Raw genomic sequence first — 19346 nt, forward strand, 5'->3', positions numbered from 1 at the left:
GTCTCAGCATTTGGCAAGAAAAGAAAGCCTGTGCTTTGAGGGAACAGTGCTGAGAGTTGGACTTGAACTCTCTCCTTAAGGACCCTTTGGTTGTTGTAGCAGCAGCTTTCCTACCTACAGCTGAACTTCTCTTCTTTCCTCACTTTGGTCCATGGAAACACTCCCTCTCCAACTAGCTTCCATCTTCCACGAAGCTCCTTGGTTATCACTGCACCTCCTTTCATGATGGGCTGCTCTTTCCCTTAATCTACAGTATGAACCAAATCCATTGCTTTTTATCCCACATCATTTTTCTCTGAAATTCCAACCCTGCACAGTTCAAGAGAGCATTAACTTTAAGTAGTGGTGTGTGTGTGTGTGTGTGTGTGTGTGTGTGTGTGTGTGTGAGAGAGAGAGAGAGAGAGAGAGAGAGAGAGAAAGAGAGAGAGAGAGAGAGAGAGAGAGAGAGAAGAGGGAGGGAGGGAGGGAGGGAGGGAGGGAGGGAGGGAGGATTGAACGCAGGGCATTCTACCTCTGAGCTACACCCTAGCCCCATTTTATTTTTTTTATTTGGAAACACGGTCTTGCTAGATTGCTAAGAGTCTTGCTACACTGACAAGGCTATTCTCAAACCTGTGGTCCTCCTGTCTTAGCCTCCCAAATACTGGAATGATAGGCATACACCACCACACTGGCTTGATCTTAAAGCTTTTTGAAAGAATTCATTAGCCACGTCTCAGGAGTGAACAGGACCCAGAACAGTCCAGGGGCATCACCAAAGCCAGAACTCAAGGATGACATTGCTTAAGCATTTGCATCCGAATGTGTCACTCCAGCTACTTTGTCCTTGGGTGACACTGGATCTTTTTTTTTTTATGTGGTATTATTTTTAATTTGCGCTTTTTGAGTTCTGTTTACCTTCTTTATTTTTCTAGAAGTCATACTTTATTTTTTAAAATTTTTTATTGGTGCATATTAGTCATACATCTTAATGGGGTACAAGATGGTAGAGGCATACATGCACACAGCACTCATTTAGCCCATCCCCAATTCCCACCCCATTCCTTCTCCTTTCCCTCCTTCTCATGTTTGGCTTAGTGACTGACTTTGATATGTTTGTGAATGTACATCTTGTACATTAGGGTGATACTGTTTTATATGAAATAATTAAGGTAGAGGCTGGCCATGGTTCACACACAGGCATTGTTTGCAAATCTGAAGTCCAGAACTGAACAATCCTTAAAAGAAAGGATCTTTTTATTTTTATATATGTTTTTTCTACTTTCAAAAGGTCATTGAATGAATCACAGTTTTTTGTCATCAAATAGGGGCTAATTTTGTGTAATCTAGGTAGTATTTAGTATGTGTGACAAATACAGTATAATTATATTCCATCTAGTGGTATCTTTTGGTGCAGACCTACAGTTTCAAAACATTTTCTATTCTAGCACCAGGCATACTGTTGGCATTTAATGACCCTAATCTGGTATGTTGTGTTCTATCTACAGTTAAAGAGTATGCTCTTTGTTTTTACTATGTATAATTAGGAACTAGAGTGTATCTATTTTTGTATTTAACTTTGAGGTCTAATAATCTGTGAAAGAACTTATGACTAAAATTATATGTTTTATACAAATTATTTTTAAATTTTTACTTTTGTAAAAATTGCTTTAATTCTCTCCTAGACACCTTAATGAAAGAATGTAATGGTAGTGGCAATGATAATTATAATAATATGCTAAACTCCTGAACTTTCCCACAGAAACGAATCTATGCAAGTGTTGACAACATTTTTTTTTTTTCTCAAATGAGAATCCAATTGACTGGTTTCATAGTACCCACATCTTTAAAACCAGATTTAGTTTATGTTAATATTGAGCACTAAATTTAATCCCTGGGGTCAAGTGTTTGCATAAATACCCTAAAGGCATAAAAGAGCCATTATGCTTTATGATAGAGAAACTCTAACAAAATCATGGCCTTGAGCTCAGCCTGTGAGCCAAGTTCTCTTTTACTCTTGATGCTTTTATTTTACTTCTCTCATTTTTCTTTTTTCTTTTTCTTTTTACTTTTTGTCTTGTTTCATAGTACTGGGGACTGAGCCCAGAACCATTTTATCTCTTACCTACACTTTCCGCCCTATTTTATTTTGAAACAGGGTCTCACTAAATTGTTAAGGGCCTCACTAAGTGGCTGAGGCTGGCTTCAAACCTGTGATCCTCCTATCTCAGCTTCCCAAGTACTGAGATTACAGGTGTGCAACACTATGCTTGGCTCTCTTTCTTCTTTTAACTTTTATTTTCAGTTGTTAACATTTTCTTTTAGGTATAAGTTCAAAGGAGCACATAATAGCTTTTTACCAATATGCAAATCAGTTTATCTCTTTCTTTTTTCCTTTTTTTTTTTTTTTGTGGTACTGAGGGTGGAACCCAGGGGCTTTTCTACCTCCAGGCTATACTCCCAGACCTATTTTATACTTTATTTGGAAACAGGGTCTCACTAAGTTGTGGAGAGCCTCACTAAGTAGCTGAGGCTGGCTTCAAACCTGCGTGATCCTCCAGTCTCAGCCTCCCAAGCCTTGTGATGACTAGCGTGCGCCACCATGCCCGGCTTCTTTCTTATTTCACTACCTTAGATCACCATCACTTCTATTCTGTTTTGCTTTATCCTTGTTCCTTTCTCTTGCCATATGGACAAAAAGTGTTTTGCTATTACTAATGAGTGATCTGACTGTGCATCTGAGTGACTGAGAACTCCAGACACTACTCAATTGTCCTTGAGCATTTAATATTGTGGACGGTAGGAAGCCAAACCTCTTTCTTTGCAACAGATTTACTGTTTTGATTTCTGGCTGATTGCTTGTGAAGCTATATCTTTAAAATACAGAAATGTTACTGGAATATATATGAAAAATGTTTTTTTATTCTTCTTTTCTTTCTCTTTTTTGGATACTCCATCTTTTTATTTTTATGTGCAAGATTTTTCAGCCTAAGAACTATTTATAAAATGTTCCACCATACTCTCATCTTGCAGATCCTTTATTTTATGTCCTCTGTATTGTTATACCTTATGTATTCGCCCCGCCCATACATCCACCTGCGCTTTGCAGCCTGTCTCCCTGGCTCTCTCCTGAGGGAGTGGGAGTTGGGCCCCAGTGTCACTTGAGATCTGCAGCGGTGCCCGGTGAGGCTGCTTTCTTCCTCTCGTAGCCTGCTTCTGCCTCTTCATACTGGTTAAGCTTGGGGTGGTGGCCGTTTATACTGCTCTTGAGGGAATACTCTCCTCCCACATTCCCCCACTAGAATTCTACGTAGGCACCTGGGAGCTTTGGCTCTGCCCTCAAGTGCTGCAGCTATGCTGTGGCCAAAGACCCATCTCCTCCTCCTCCCCTCCTCCACCCATGAAAGAGCCTGGGGGCTTAGAGGCTCCTTTGCCTATTTCCTAGGGATGCTACACTTTGTTGAAGGATGATGCTATGACTTCTGCTCTTATTCCTCCTATGCACCTTACTTACAGCTTCTAACTTTGTTGTAAGGGTCCCACCCCCACCATCCCACTTTTTAAAGTATATATATATATATATATTTACCTAATATAGTATTTACCATGTGTGTTTGTGTGTTTGTGTATGTATATATGTATGTATTTGTGATACTGGGAATTGTACCTGGGCCTCGTTCATGCTAAGCATGCTCACTTAAAATGTACCACTGAGCTACATCCTCAGCCCCTTGATAGAAGCAGGGAGGAGAAGTTAAACATCTGTTATTATCATCTTCTTAACCAAAGCATATGACCTTTATTTTTAAAAAGGGATGTACATATATGTATCCATAGCTCTATATACACGTATACGTGTATATATGTATCTAAAGAGAGAGAGGGGGGAAAGCAAAATAAGTCACCAGGCAGCTCATTTGAGCCTTTGCTGCAGCCATACTGTGAACATAGACCCATTTTTCTCCTTAGATTGATCTCCTCTGTCTCCGGCTCGGGCACACCTTTTCTCAGAATTCACTAAATCATCAATGGAATTCCAGTCCCCTCTTTGCCAGAGTAAACTGTGAGACATATAAGGCTGAGTTTTCATATCAAACCCATGAGAATCTGAGCTCTTTCCCTGTATCAAGCACTACTAATCAGCTCAAGAGCAAGAGCACAAGTAATTTCAAGGCCCAAGTGAAACAGAGAAAGGCCCAGGGCTGCCAGCACCACGCACCGGGTTCTCCTTGGCAGCCTTGGGACATGCTCTGACCCCAGAGTAGCAGACCCACTGGCTGAGGGATATGAGTGGCCACATCACTTCCACAGATGGGTTCAGTCACTGGATCGCTCCGTTTTACACTCTGAGAGGCACACAGCTTACATGAAGTTTTCCTGCAGCACTATCCTGTAACAGATTCCAGGGCTTTTTTTTTTTTTTTTTTTTTTTAGCAGAAGCCATCAAAAACAGACCAGGTGCAAGTTGGCCAAAGACTCTCCCATTAGCATTAGCCATTAGCCGGTAAGTCCGGCATTTATACATTTGTAAGGAGATAGGCTGCATCTTCATAAAAGAGAAGAGATCCAGGCATGCTGGAAAGCATTTCCTTGAATGTATTGACTGTCCACTTTGTTATGCTTCTCAGTCGTTAATGTAGCCGCCTATTGATATGTTTAGTTCATTAGACAAGTAGTTAGATAAATACAAGAACACCAGTGCATTAAATGTAATGTTTTAGTGCAGAATGATTGATCCTAAAACTGCTGATAATATCTAGTGGAATATCTGTAGATATTTTATAAATACCTGCAATTATTATTTTTGCTGAGTTATTTAAATACAAGTTTACAAGTATTGCTAACCCCATTCTTTGGGTTATAAAACATTTCAGAATTGCTTACAAGCAAATGCTAAAGACAGGGAAGTCAGCTTATTCTCACTCAATGGCTTTTTTAATCTACTCTTTTGGCTATAATGTTTTTGTGTGTGTGGTACTGAGGACTAAACCCAGGGGCCCCCAAGATACACCCCCAGCCCTATTTTTTTCTTATTTTGAAACAGAGTTTCACCATGTTGCAGAGGGCCTCACTAAGTAGCTGAGATTAACTACAAACCTGCTATCCTCCAGTCTTAGCCTCCCAAGTACTGGGATTACTAGTGTGCACCACCATGCCCAGCTGGGCTATACTTTTTCTTGCATTAACTATTATGTTAGTTATTTACACCTTATTATATTAACTGAGCCTTATTTATATTAAATGTCATGACTAATTATACTGTTCTCTGCTGAGTAAAATATCTTTTCTGAGGTTTGTAAGAAATAGCCATTAGATTAAGACAAGCACGAAATATTACTGTGTGCCATACACTTGCACTGTGAGACGGGTACCTTGCTGGAGTTTTTAAAGGAAGGCTGTGGCAACACCAAGCTCTAAGGCAGACTTGATGGAGCCACTAACCTGGGCCTCGTCATTCCTACTTCTGTATGTTCAGAGACATCACGGTCCAGAGGTGAGCCCCTGTGCCCTCTCTTTGTCTTGCTAGGGAAGACGAGCATGCCCTCATCCAGCAGTATTGCCAGACACTGGGCGGGGAGTCGCCGGTGAGCCAGCCGCAGAGTCCGGCTCAGATCCTGAAGTCCGTGGAGAGGGAAGAGCGTGGAGAACTGGAGCGGATTATCGCAGATTTAGAAGAAGAACAGAGGTGCGCTGGAGCTCAGAGGAGAAAACACGTCCCCTTTCCTTCATGTGAAGATCAGCGTGGCCCCTATGCATCCTCCTCGCAGAAGTGCTGCCCGGGGCTGCACAGTGAGGTCAACCTTTCAGAGGAGAGTAACACATTGGGGAGAAGCACAGGGGGTTCATCGATGGTGGCGAAAGACAATGGTTTAAGCCACTGGCTCCTTCACATGTGACTATCCTACTATTAATACACATCTGTACATCAGAGCAAAGAGTAGCACCAGCTAAATTCAGAGCCCACACACAGTTTAGGAGAGAAGATGAGGTATGTGATAGCAATTCCACTCTTTTTCCTTTTCTGTACTAGAAATCTGCAGGTGGAATATGAGCAGCTGAAGGAGCAGCACCTCAGACGGGGGCTCCCCGTGGGGTCACCTCCAGACTCGATTGTATCTCCCCATCACACATCCGAGGATTCAGAACTTATAGCAGAAGCAAAACTCCTTCGACAGCACAAAGGCCGGCTGGAGGCCAGGATGCAGATTTTAGAAGATCACAATAAACAGCTGGAGTCGCAGCTGCACCGCCTTCGACAGCTGCTGGAGCAGGTAGGGTGTGCTGCGCCTGCCCCGAGCACCTCGCCACCTCCCGGGGTTCGGGGCCTGCCGTCAGTAAAAGTAAAGTCCATCTTCAAATTCACAAAATTTAACGTAATCTAATTCAAAGTGTCTTAGAAATCCTTTTTCACAGGTATGCATTTAATCCTTCCTGAGATTAAAAAAAAAGTGTTTTCTCAGTTTAAAGTGGAATTTCTCATTCTTCTTTAGTGCTGAAATCGATTTTAGCTTGGAATAGTTTCATAGAAAAGACCCTGTGACATACAGTTGCCCCCACTGCATATGGGAAGCATCTGTGGAGATTAAGGGGCGGCAGGTGACCCAAATCTGCATTCAGAGGCTTCCTGCCAGTGGGCCAAGAATGCGTACTCCAAAAATCACTGCTTTCTATTTTTAAGAAATCGAGTAACAGATGGATATTAATTTTCTACTATTATTTCCTAACACTGGACCATGTTTAATGGCAGTTGCTTGCAAACTTTCTCGATAATAAGACATACAATTTCCCTTGTGCTGAAAACATTTATGTATGGTGAATACATAATACATAATACATTTGCCTTTATAGAGGAAGTGGTCTCTTTTATCTGTTCATTCCCCTTCCCTTTTTCCTCCCTCCTTTCCTTTCATTCCTTCTTCTTTCCTTCCTTTTGTCCTCTTACTCCCTTCATTTTTTGCATCTCTCTTGTTTTTCTTTCTTAAAACTGGTCAAGACCTCCTAAATTAATTTTATAGCTCATCAATGGGCCGTGGCTTGCAGGTTTGAGAAATGCTGTTCCTTTCATTTATAAAAGAAGCAGCAGCCACAGTCTTGCTTTCCTGCTGCCCACAGTGTTGTTAGAAACCACAATAGATAGGATCCTGCATAACAAGTATATATAAGAAGACAGTATCATATATGAAGACACAAGACACTGCAGAGAGTTAAGTGCTTGATTGTAGATAGTTTTAAAGAGTAGGAGTCCTGCCACAGAACTCACAAGGAAGAGGCCTTTGTCGCAGATGCATATAGTGCAGAGTAAGGAGCTGGGACCTTCTCCCTCGAAGATCCCTAACATCAACATTCATGTCACCTTCTCCCTTTTCTCCAGACTGTGCAACATGGGACCCCAGGGCAATAGGAATGCCATTCTTCAGAAATGATTGGTTAGCCAGGCTTGGTGGTGCATGCTTGTAATCCCAGCATTTGGGAGGCTGAGACAAGAGGTTCACGGACATCCTCAGCTACTTAGTCCTTAGTACTTAGCACTTTGCAACTCAGTGAGGCCTTGTTTCAAAATAAAGAATAAGAAATAGGTCTGGGAGTGTAGCTTGGAGGTAGAAGGCCCCTGGGTTCCATCCCCAGTAGAAAGAAAGAAAGAAAGAAAGAAAGAAAGAAAGAAAGAAAGAAAGAAAGAAAGAAAGAAAGAAAGAAAGAAAGAGTTTATTGACTCAAAGGAGAAGCAACTGTGACTCTGGCAATTGGCTCACATTTTAGAAAACCATCTGGTCAGAGTTGCTATCAGTGTCTTTTTAATTTATTTCAATCATTCAAAACATTCTAATTTCTACAGTTTGATCACATGGTTCTTGCTGTGTTTATCAGTTTCAGAATTTGTGCAACATCGCTTTTTGAGAGGTTAACTTTAGTGCCTTCAATTTTGCATCTTTAGAAAATAACAGTTCTCCAAGAGACCCAAGACCTGGCTTTCTATTAAGAACTCACGTTTCTCGATTCTTACCTCAGTGCCAGTCAAATACACTAGAAAAACTACCTAGCTTTGATCATGAATTTGAATGGTGCCTGACTAAGGGGTGAGCTTAGAATATGATGTGTTGGGGTCAACTACTTAGTGCGTGCACAGAAGCATTGCAGAAGGAAGCTGTGCTTGAACTCTGCCATAGCTTGTTGGTCCTCTTAAGCCTAAAGCCTCTTCTGCTGGCTCTTCCCTCCCCCTGCTCCCTCCATCCCATTAGACTGATCTGCCTAATGGCTCATGTGCCTGCAGAATTGCACAGTAATGCTTTTGGAGAGAGCTGATATCTAAATGGCTCTGAATATCCCAGACTGTGGGGCTCTTATCTCTTCTTAACGATTTAGCATGAATGCCAGAAGTAGATGGAAAATTTAGCTCTGATAGTAAAATCAGGCTAAGCTACCAGGCTTCAACTAATATAGATTTAATGGAAAAGTCTGCAGCACAACAAAAGGAACTTCTGCATTCTCTATACAAGGGGTCACATTTCTTAGTTTCACCACGTACTTGCCAACGTATCCATCACCATTTTAAAGATTTGTGCAAGCTGCATTTGCAAAGTATTTGGTAGGCGTCAGGCTACTCAGAACACTAGAAATACTCATCATATCGCCTCTTTCACAGAATTCTGAGACGTAAACACTGGTAACTGTCCTCATTTGATAAAATAAAGAATCTATGGGACAAAATCAGTGGCACAAAGATGGAATAATTTTTCCGGAATTATATTGCTTCTGAGTGGCAAAGTGGGAATTTGAATTTAAGCCACTGAATCCAAAGTCATGCTGGTACCCACTTGTTTCAATATTACCTTTAAATATGAGTTAGTTTTGAAATCTGATAAATGTACTGGATTAGAAACCCAGTGCTGATTTGAAAGATGAATGAAACATGTTTCTAAATTTACTTGGTTGATATACAACTAACAGAAATGCTAAGGGGCGAAAACAATATTGACAAATGCATCGTGTGGTCTAACCAAGTAGATTCTAAGTAGCACACAGAAGGGGAAAGACCACTTGGTTTTCCCGGTCAGTGCTGCTCCCCCGGCCCAACAGATCCTAAAAGGGCTTTGAACCTGTATGGAGGCAGAGAACACCGGCTGATTTAATTTTCTATGGTAAAAGTGGGAATTTTCCTTGAGGATTATTCCAGCCCTTTCTCCCTCTAAACTCTGTATCTGATTCCAGCCGGAATCTGACTCCCGACTGAACGGGGTCTCCCCCTGGGCTTCCCCTCAGCATGCGGCCCTGAACTACTCACTGGACCCGGACCCTGGCTCACAGCTTCACCAGGCAGGTCAGTGTCCCCAAGACACGGCCACCAGGCCGGTCTGCTTTGTACTTTGGTTTTCGTTTTAAGTATCATTCTCACGCGTGAGTGCCTTAGAGCCTAAAAATATCCTCTCTTTTCTCCTGAAACGAGTGCAAGCTCCCTTTAACAGCATTGAAAAACAAAACTTTTAGGATAATAAGCTATCATGTACTTATTTATGTAATGCATAGTAGCGAACTGTATTTTGGTGAAAGATGAAAAAATGCTCTTTCTTTTTGGAATGAACAAGAAATTAATATTTTTATTTGCTCTGAGAATGATTTTTAAAGTATATTTTGTCTCTTTGATTTTTTATATTTGTATATATTCAGAACACAATAGTATGCCAAACATATGGCTTTCTCTGCCCAGATCTGGAAACTCATGTATCTATTTTATCCATTGCCTCTCCTGCCCCTGGGGGCAGAGGTCACACCAAGACCATCTCGGGTCACAATGGGGACCTGCCACTGATGCCAGGAAGGACTCTCTAGGCAATTGGAATGATATTTGATTATGGAATTCAATTTCTGAAATTTCATTAAAGATTGAATCCTGTAATCATATTAATTTATTTATAGGATTTGGAGGTTTATTAATCAGAAGACAAATTAAAATATTAATAAAAGCTTAACATCTTAATTAAGAAAAATTTTGACTACTGATTTTAGAGTAAGAAATACATTAAAGAAAAAAGGATCTCATAACACACCTTTACTCTTGTATCAAGTTATGTTTCCCTATGCCAAAAGCTCCCAAAACAAAAGTTAGAAAGAGAAATGAAGTTAGTAGAATAGTCTTCATATCTGAAAAAAAAACCACTAATAATGGATTTCTAAATAAGACATTGGAATCAAGTGCCTATGTTACTTAATTTTGGTTCTTAAATGTTCCCTCTGTGTGTGAATTCTTTCCACACAAACATCTAGTAAATTTAATCATATGAGATTATATTACCAACAAATGAATGCAAAATTATTTCTGATATTTCCCTTGCTATTGTCCTTTTCAATGAGGAGTCATTATTTCCCGGTGCTATTTTGAGACTGGCTACAGTGTTTGCTCCTGACGTTGGGTTTTGGTGGAAGGCTGGGCATTCATTTCCAAAGCTCTGTTCTTTCTATGTGCTGTCACAGCGGCAGAGGAGCTGCTGGCCCCACCTCACGACACCAGCACGGACCTCACGGAGGTCATGGAGCAGCTCAACAACACGTTCCCATCCTGCAGCCGTGAGTATGGACCAGCCTGACACCGCCTCCTGCTTCACCCTGCCCTTTCTCTTTTTCCACGTCCAGCCCTTTGTCTTCTTTGGTAAGATAAGAAAAACTGATATTAGAAAAAGGATTGAGTATTACCCCAAAATAAGGCAAACATTATATATGTTGGACAAAGAAAAAGAGACTTTCCCTAGATACGATCACATCACTGGGCGCTGGGACAATGTGCTTCCCTCCCGCTCTGAGAATTTTTCAATATGCTATATATGTGAAAAAATGAAAGCAAATGAAATAATGTCTGATTTAAGAAGGAATTATTCTCTTCAATGTGAGCTGTCATAAAAATCTTATATTACTTCAAAGAAAAGCTTTTAGCAGCGCACCAAACAAGGCATGAAAACCTCCTCTCTAATATAATTCCCTCTTTTCTTTAAACATTGTTGTCGGATGTCATCAAATTCAGTGCAGAGAGGGATTATTTTCAGATTTTCTTCTTTTGGGGCTGGTTTCTTTTTTCATAGAATAAAATAGTCATTGTGTAAAAGACAGATAACTTAAAGCATCACAGATTATGGCTCTGTGTATTTTTTATTTGAACAACCAAGAGCCAGAAAAATCACAAATATAGTCCAAATCCAAGGGGGAGATTATATAATGATTCTAATTTATTGATTTTTGTTCCAAATGTTTTATTTGGAGGCACCTGTCCACCTTGTAGTTTCTGCTGAGCTCCTAAAAGACCTCTGTAGTTTCAAACAGAAGCAGTCATATATATACACACACACACATTCCACTAAATGCCGAAGTTAATACTTTAAATAATCTTTTGAAGAGTCTCAAAGTAGTATTTATAATTTCGGGTCTAAGCTCTCAGACTGATTTTAAAACCAGGCAATCACTTAAACTTAACATTTTTTTTCAGTTTATATAAAGCCCAGACTCATTTTATCTTTTTTTATCATCTTAGAAAATACTATCCTAAATGACGAAAAAGTAATTATCAATTACCAGTAGTATAGATAAGATATACAGATTTCATTAGAAATTTTTCTTTCATTTCACACCACTCTATAATTTAAAAATGACATCGTTAGCAGAATGAGACAACAACTATTTAAAATATACTCTTCTCTGAATTTTCTGGAGTATTAGCCTAAAGGGGACTAACTATAGTTTGTACAAGCCCATAAATAAATAAATATATATATATTTATGTTTATATATGTTATGTGTATATATTATATATGTGTATATTTATATATGTATACACACACACACACACACACACACACACACACACACACACATATATGTGTGTGTGTGTGTGTGTTTGTCATTTCCTGGGTTTTTATCTTTCCTTCCACTATTCTGCTTCTCACACTTTACAGAATCACATTTACTCTATTGCTGGATGTCTACTCCACATTTGCTCCCCCAAAACCATGTGTGTGCCTGTATGTGTACATGAATACATCCACATTCTCAGGGATGTGTGTGAGTGCACACACATACACACACACACTTTTGACTCTGTAGAGTCTCATAGAGCTTAATTGATGCTTATATGCTGTTAGACTGTTCTTATTTTCTAGGCTGTGTAACCACCATAATAGATGAACAGACTAAATCTTTCAAATTCATTATAATCCAAGGTTGAATTTTATTTTGGAAGATTTCTAAAGGAATATTATTTTTTAGTTCAGCGTACACCTAAATACATTAAAGAAAAAAATTGTAAATCCTGTTTAGAAATTTTTATGTAAATGCCATGATGGACATTTTAAATCTAAAAATCAGATGGCAGTGAGAGCCAGGATGGGAATTATGTTTAAATACACTGCATATAAAATGTATAATCTTCATAGTAAAATTTTTATGCTACAAACTCATGAGGTTTTTTTTTACAAGTTTCATTTTCTAAACCACTTACTCAAGTTTCTAAAGGTTCATTCCATATGCAGACTTTGTAAGATTAGTATATGTCTTATTTTTTAAAGATTTTAACTAAAATAGTTATAATATGAAACAAAAATATATTTTACAAGGTAAATGAATTCCTCTTCTGTTCTGATCCCCCTTTAAAAGGCAAGCATAACATTCATATTGGTTGGGAATATTATTAGTTATTTATGGGTGTGTTTCTTGAGAGTGGAGATGCCCTCTCCCTTGCATGGCTCCCCCTCACCTTCATGTGTGTAAATCTCAGTGTGTAGAGGGTGGCTTATGGAGCCCTGCAATTTCTTATTAGAAAGCTGGCTCCATGTCCTTAAGTTTGAACATCCTAAAATATCTTTAATATTTATAATTAATTTTTAGTGAATAAACACTAGTCTCAATTTATTCTGAAGAATTTTAATATAAGAAATGAAGAATTATATTGTAGAATTTTTTGAAATTTAAAGTTTTTATTTATTTATTTATTTTTGGCTTCTAAAAACTGTGTTATTAGTTTGGGTTTAGTTTGTTCTTCCTGGTATTTATATTCATATTTTCCTTTATAAACCTCCAAGGTAGGGAAAACTTTGGTTCTTTTTTAAAATCTTAATTCACTGGTTTATAAAATTGATATATAGTTTTAAATTTGCCTAAAGTTATTAAATCTTTTTAAAAATGATGCAGAATCAATCACCATGTGGCATCAAATTGGTGCCCAATACATGTTTCTGAATCAAATGAAGGAATGATTACATTTTCTACTGGAAAGGTTTATTTGTTGAAGTTTTCCCACATATTTTAGTACTCAGAAGGTTCGATAGAATTCATTTGCTCTAGTGCTCCTTTTAAGTTGTTTAGCTAACAAATATTTTAATAAGGCTTCACAATTCCCAAAGCTCACTGACCATCTTGGGAGAATTTATCTAAACAAATCGGATTGGCACCCTCCCAATACCAAGCTAGACCCTTGAGCCCCTGAAACTAATGAGAATTCAAAAATTGCTTGTCACCAGCCCAGTGAATTGATCTGCATGTTAATCTTGACTTCTGATCCATTGTGGATTCAAAATTAGCATGGCCACAAATGAATTTCCACTCCTGGCAATCTTGGAACTCAAATGAAACTCTGTATTCATAAGTCCTAATTGCGTGAATTGCTTACTTTAACGTGACATTTTAAAAACTATGTCGACATAGTGTTGCGTGTAACTCTTTAGAATTGCTCCATTTTTGAATTAATACCCCAGTTGATCCTGATAACATCTGAGTATTAAAAATCTATTTTTAAAATCGTTTTAAAATTGCATTGAGATTCAGAGCAGAAAGGCAGGATTTGCCATCTCTTCCTGGCAAAGAGTTAATGAAGTAAATTTAATTGTGCTGCCAATTAACCAATGTACGTACTCAAATGTCTTCTGACTGCCGGAGCCATTTCTTTTTTAGTATAAAATATTTTGTCATTTTTCACTTAGGCCCTTTAAATGTGCAGGATGCTGGTAGGAAGCTGAGTAATTTTTGCTGATAGGCCAACAAATGCTTTTTAAATGATTGTTAAGTCACCCCATGTTTCCACTGTGAATTGCTCATATTTGTTAAGCTTGAATGACATTCATCAGAAACTCAAAAGCCTACCCCAAATGCCATCATTTCCTAATTTCCATCTAAAATATATTTGTAAAAATTGTCCAGGGAAGTACTGGCATTCCAGCCTTTTATTTGCTAAAAAGCTGTAGTGTTGAAAGTATTGGTTTAGAGCAACATGAATTACGCTTCTGTAGAGGGTCTGGCTGTTTATTTGTTACTTACAAGAAAAGCATAACTTTGTCTTTTTTTTAAAGAGTATGTAAATGCAGCGTGTACTTAGTGGTAATTCATCTCAGCTATCCCTGGGGTATAGCTCTCATGCATATGGAAGTCCACTCTGTTTGAAGAAGTCTACTCTGCTTTCTCTGATATGACTTTCAAATCTGCTAGGATTTGACTTACTTGAGCCAGATCCTTCCCCTAAACCCACACTTTCTGTGCAGGTGTCACAGGGAGGCCACCCTTCATCTGTTTTCTTCTCACAGAGCTACTGGTTCCCAGCGGGTACTCACTGATGTCTGTTTTCCCCTTCAGCATAGAAAAATGTGAGATGGAAGGAGTAGGACATGCTAGATGATTAGGGACAATTCTTATTTAACCAATAGCAGAAGTTGCCATTCCTGGGGAGCAAAGCACCTCTTTTTTACCCCTTGTTGGGTAGCATTGCTCATTGAAAGGGGGTGAAAATTCTGAGACCTTGAAGAAGGAATTTGGTAGTGGCTGCCCTCAGGAAGCCCACCACATTGTATCAGCATAACTGTTGTGGTCTCCAGAACAAGGACGGAACAGAACTACCTGGATGCAAATGTGAATTAGACGGCCTGTTCTAACCGCTTTTGTGCTGGGCCCATCCAAAGCATTACTAGAAGCCCAAGGGTCTAGAGCTTGGCCAGGTTAGGCCAGTCCTCTCTTTGACACAAGAATATAGTCCCCATCTTCCTCCTAACTTCTGGGCAAGTGTGGGCCGAGGATGGCAGAAATCAGAGTCATTAACCCTGATGGTCCTTTGGTAAGAATTGATACTCTTCCGCAAAATAGAATTTGCCTGTTCTGATCCACAAGCCACATGCATGGCATAATTTAGGGAGGAAAGTGAGAGTTTTCTTGCAAAACCAAGTGCACACTGTATGCTTTGCTGTTTATTTGTGAGAACTAAAATGTTTTGCATAAATTTGGTAAGATTTTAAATATTAAATCATGTGAGAAGAAGTAGGAACTAGCCCTTGTTAAAGCTCTTGGGGTGCGGGGTGGGGAGAGCCTGTTTCCTATTTTCCTGTTAGCACCCATGTGTAGAATAGCTAAGCTGCTGCCTACTCCATACATTTGCATGCCTGACAGCTGGAAGCAACAGGGCAGCAGTGGGGCCTTCAACTGATTTCTTTTGTTTTCTTTTGCAGCAAATGTCCCCAGCCGGCCACAGGTAAGAGTTAATGACTTAATTGGCTCAGTTTTTCTGATCTTAACCCAGAGCAAGCAGATTAACAGCTACCACTGATTTTATTCCACTTTATTTTCCACGTAAATGCATAAACTTGCTTGACATTTAAATGTTAGTTGATTTCATACCACAGTTTGTCAATATGGAGGGGGCCATGGAGGGGCTTCCAAGCCAGATTCTTCCAGATTTCAAAAAATACCAGGTATTGGATCCTCTGTGTTATAGGGTCATATTAAATACCACATAAAGTCAGCCTGGGTAGAATTTGCAGACCGCTTGTCTCCCATGTCTACTTAGCAGAGAACATTGACTTTTAAAATGTGACTGCTATCACAACAAATGTATGAAGTTGTTACTTTTGGGTGGGGAGAGTTTGAATTCTTCATTTAAAACTTTGTTGAGATCCATTGACAGCACTTGCCTTACACCTTTCAATATTTTCCTTATCGGGAGTAGTAATGTACCACAGGGCCACAGTAAATCTTTGGGGACATTTTCTTCCATACACTTGTTTATTATTCTTTGTGAAACAGAGAAGCTTCTGATTTCCTTGTGGGCAGGAGAAGTTGAGATCTTAGCTGGAAGACTAGGGTATGTGGCACAGACTGCTGCTGCAACAGCGGGAGCCGTGGGTGTCTTCTTGTTGCTTTCCAGGGAACTGGAAGCTGGACTTTAGCAGAAAGTGAGACTGGGGGAAGGTGTCAGAGGTGTGAAGACAGACTGGAAAATATGTTTGGGGAACAAGGAAGCAGGTGCCCCTAGAATTAGAGTGACGAGCAAGCAGTATAACAGGGCAACCATTAATGTGCCAGTCATGGATTTAGTGGGAGGTCAGCGTGCAGGGTTGTGTGGACCTTCAGCCACATTCTGGTTCACAAACACAGGCATCAGAGCTGGCCGAGTGTCGCATTGGACAGTTTAACAAAGCTGAAGTTGTGGTTGAGCCAAGTAAGACCATTTAAGGGAAGAAGCAAAGGAGTAACTATAAAATGACTGAACCAGAAGCTTCAACTCAGTGGTGAGAGGAGTGAAGGCAAGTCAAGTGTAAGAGACAGAAGGAAAAAGAGAAAAAAGAAGAAGAAAGGAAGTAAGGCTTCATCCATCAAAGGATGGATGAAGTTGCCATCCTAGAGAAGTAAGCTAAAATGTCAGAGGTGGGCTGATTGACATTGAAATACTGAAGGAGTCCCATGTATTGATAATAGTCTCCATTTGGACCTTTTATGTCTTTGAGTGAAGGACAAAGAAGGGCACCAGACAGGATCACTGAAGAAGAGCAGCTCAAAGAACTGAGATGCCAGAGAGTTAGAGTCATCTCTGTGGATGCTCAAATCACTAAGACTTAAAAATGTCTTCACAGCAGGTGACATTGAGCCATTTCTTCTTCTAGGAGTGAGAGGATGTGACTCCAGGGTCAGGAGGGACTACACAATGGGTAGACACAGTCTTCAGACATGAGGCTCAAATGGGCATTTTCAGGATGAAGAGAAAGAAGTATCCCCTGAGAGGCCCTGGCGAGGCCTCAGAAGACACTCAGAAGTGTGTGGGGAGCATGGGAGGAAGTTATGTGTCATTTTTATGGGCCAGAAATTGATGAGGGCAAGCAGGGAAGGAGCTTCCAGAGAAGAGTTGGAGGATGTGGGTTTTACTGGATAATGGACCATGTGTTCCCGAGGACATGGCGGAAGGGTTCCAAGAACTAGGAGGGTAGGGCATGGAGACACATGAGTGTGCAGATCTCTATATAGAACAGGGTTCCAGGACGAAAAGAAAGACCAGGAATCTGGAGCTGTGAAGAATTTGGTCCTGATGGCCCCAGAGTGGTGGTAAGGCTGTTAGTGATAGAGGCCAGGAAGAAGAGAAAGAATTTTCTTTTAAATCCTCACTACTTTATAGTACAAAATTCTGTTCAGCATTTTAAGCAGAAAATGATCTTAGAGACCTTCTCTTGCTTGTTCCTAGATTTGAAGAAATTGGGTTTAAAAAGAACTAGAATGGCTTGTAATCTCAGCATTTGGGAGGCTGAGACCAGAGGATTGTGGTTCATGGACAGCCTCAGCTTCTTAATGAGGCCCTTTGCGACTCAGTGAGACCCTGTTTCAAGTTAAAGAATAAAAATAAGGCTGGAGGTGTAGCTCGGAGGTAGAATACCCCTGTGTTCTATTCCCAGTACTGGAAAAAAAAAAAGAAGAAGAAAAGAAAAGAACTAGATTATTCCTTGCAATGGAGCCAGTGGACAGAGCAAATGTCTGACTCCTCACAGGAAGCCTTCCTCCTACCTTCTTTTCCTCCTCATGCTTTTTCTTTATTTTCCCTATTTTTCATTCCCCTTCCTGCTTTCCATCTCTTGAGTCAGATAGAAATTCAGAAAAAGTATATGTGTTCACCTGTATATTTGTGCTAATAGCTACATTGCAAAGTCTTAAACTTTTAGAATTCTAACACCTGAAATGAGAGCTGTTGTACACTTACTTAACAGACATATCCAATTCCCAGGAATAATAGAATAAATAAAAATAACTTTAAAATTCTTTGGCCCTTATTTTCAACATGAGTTGCCATGAAGGCTTTAATTATCGGTATTAATTTATAACAGCATATTCATTTCCTCATAGAACTGATCTTTTTTTCTTTTCCCAAATACTTTGAAGTTACTGTGGTTGACACTGACCACCCCACAGTAGAACTGCATAAGGTATTGTTGAGATACCTTCAAATACTCTTAAATGACCATCTATTTGATCTCTTTTTACGAAAATTGATACCACTCCCTTGAATGTGGCCTGGATTTATATCCTCTGACTGGGATAGTGTAAGTTTTATGAACAACTACACATTCTTGGATTATGATGCCTGTCTTGTCTTTCTCCTCTCTAGTCCCCATCTTGATCAGAGAGGCTGTAGTTGTCAGGGTGTCTCCTCTACAGGAGTCCTTTCATGGTATAGAAAGCTGGTAAAATTGCCCAAGTCACTCATCATTGGTACCTCCAGCAGGAAGAAGCCAAGTCTTCTAAATTTTAACTTGGTTTCCAGCCTGGGCAAGAGAAAAGACATTCACACATCCTGCTGTATTGGTGGCAGTCATCAAAAGCAAACTAGGTGACTTCAAGATGGAAAGGAAGGATCTCATCCCGGGAAAAAAGTCACGTGGGAGTTCAGGATGCCCTATGACCACAGCAAAATAAGGTTCCACCAGTTCTGAAAGAAGCTTGAAGTGTTGACATGTCTCTGCTATCTGGCTCACTTAATGCAAATGTCCTGACAGTGCTCTTATCTCTTCCCATAGGCAATGTGAAGTCTCCGTCTAGCCAACCAACATTTCCTGACGTACAGTATTGCCCTTTTCTGCAAATGCCAATTCCAAGCTCCATTTATCCAGAAGCTCCATGGCTCTTCGACACGTGCTGTTGAGCGCTGACTGTTTGTTCTACTGAGGGAGTAAAACACTGACTATTCCAAAGAGAAAAGGATATTTTGTTTTTATAATAACCATATATTATTGTTTTCTTCTTCCCTTTCTATGCAACTGTATATGAATGAACAGAGAGGTATTTGGAAATGGTTCATACATTTGTGGCTGATTTGTATAATGTATACAGCATTGGGAAAGTGGGTGGGGGATTTCTAATGTGGGGCTTTCTTTTTAATACCCGCGACAAAAATTGCATAAGAATTAGAAGACCGCTTGATGGTTTTACATTCCTTCTGCTGCTCATATTAACCTTGTACAATAACTTCACTTACGTCTTTACTCTTTTACCATTATGTTTTGGTTATTTATAATTCATCAGCCACATGACCAAATAGATTCTGTGTATTCGTTTCATGATTTGGCCAAATTGATAAGTTTGTGGATTTCAAT

The 19346-nt window shown here is 39.7% G+C and overlaps 1 protein-coding gene across 1 annotated transcript in view; it reads left to right on the forward strand.

Annotated features, from left to right (window-relative positions):
- The window catches only part of UTRN (utrophin), a gene marked incomplete at both ends in the record, with an annotated part of 491377 nt that extends 472482 nt beyond the window's left edge, over nt 1–18895 (forward strand). Inside the window, 5 exons of the mRNA XM_080700143.1 lie at nt 5507–5665; nt 6011–6251; nt 9187–9295; nt 10447–10539; nt 18771–18895. Of these exons, the coding sequence (XP_080556269.1) occupies nt 5507–5665; nt 6011–6251; nt 9187–9295; nt 10447–10539; nt 18771–18895 (727 nt within the window). The remainder of the gene's footprint in view (nt 1–5506; nt 5666–6010; nt 6252–9186; nt 9296–10446; nt 10540–18770) is intronic.
- Between the last annotated feature and the right edge of the window lie 451 nt (nt 18896–19346).

The sequence above is a fragment of the Muscardinus avellanarius genome (assembly GCF_963383645.1).
Source record: "Muscardinus avellanarius genome assembly, chromosome: 8".
In the NCBI taxonomy this organism is placed as follows: Eukaryota; Metazoa; Chordata; class Mammalia; order Rodentia; family Gliridae; genus Muscardinus; species Muscardinus avellanarius.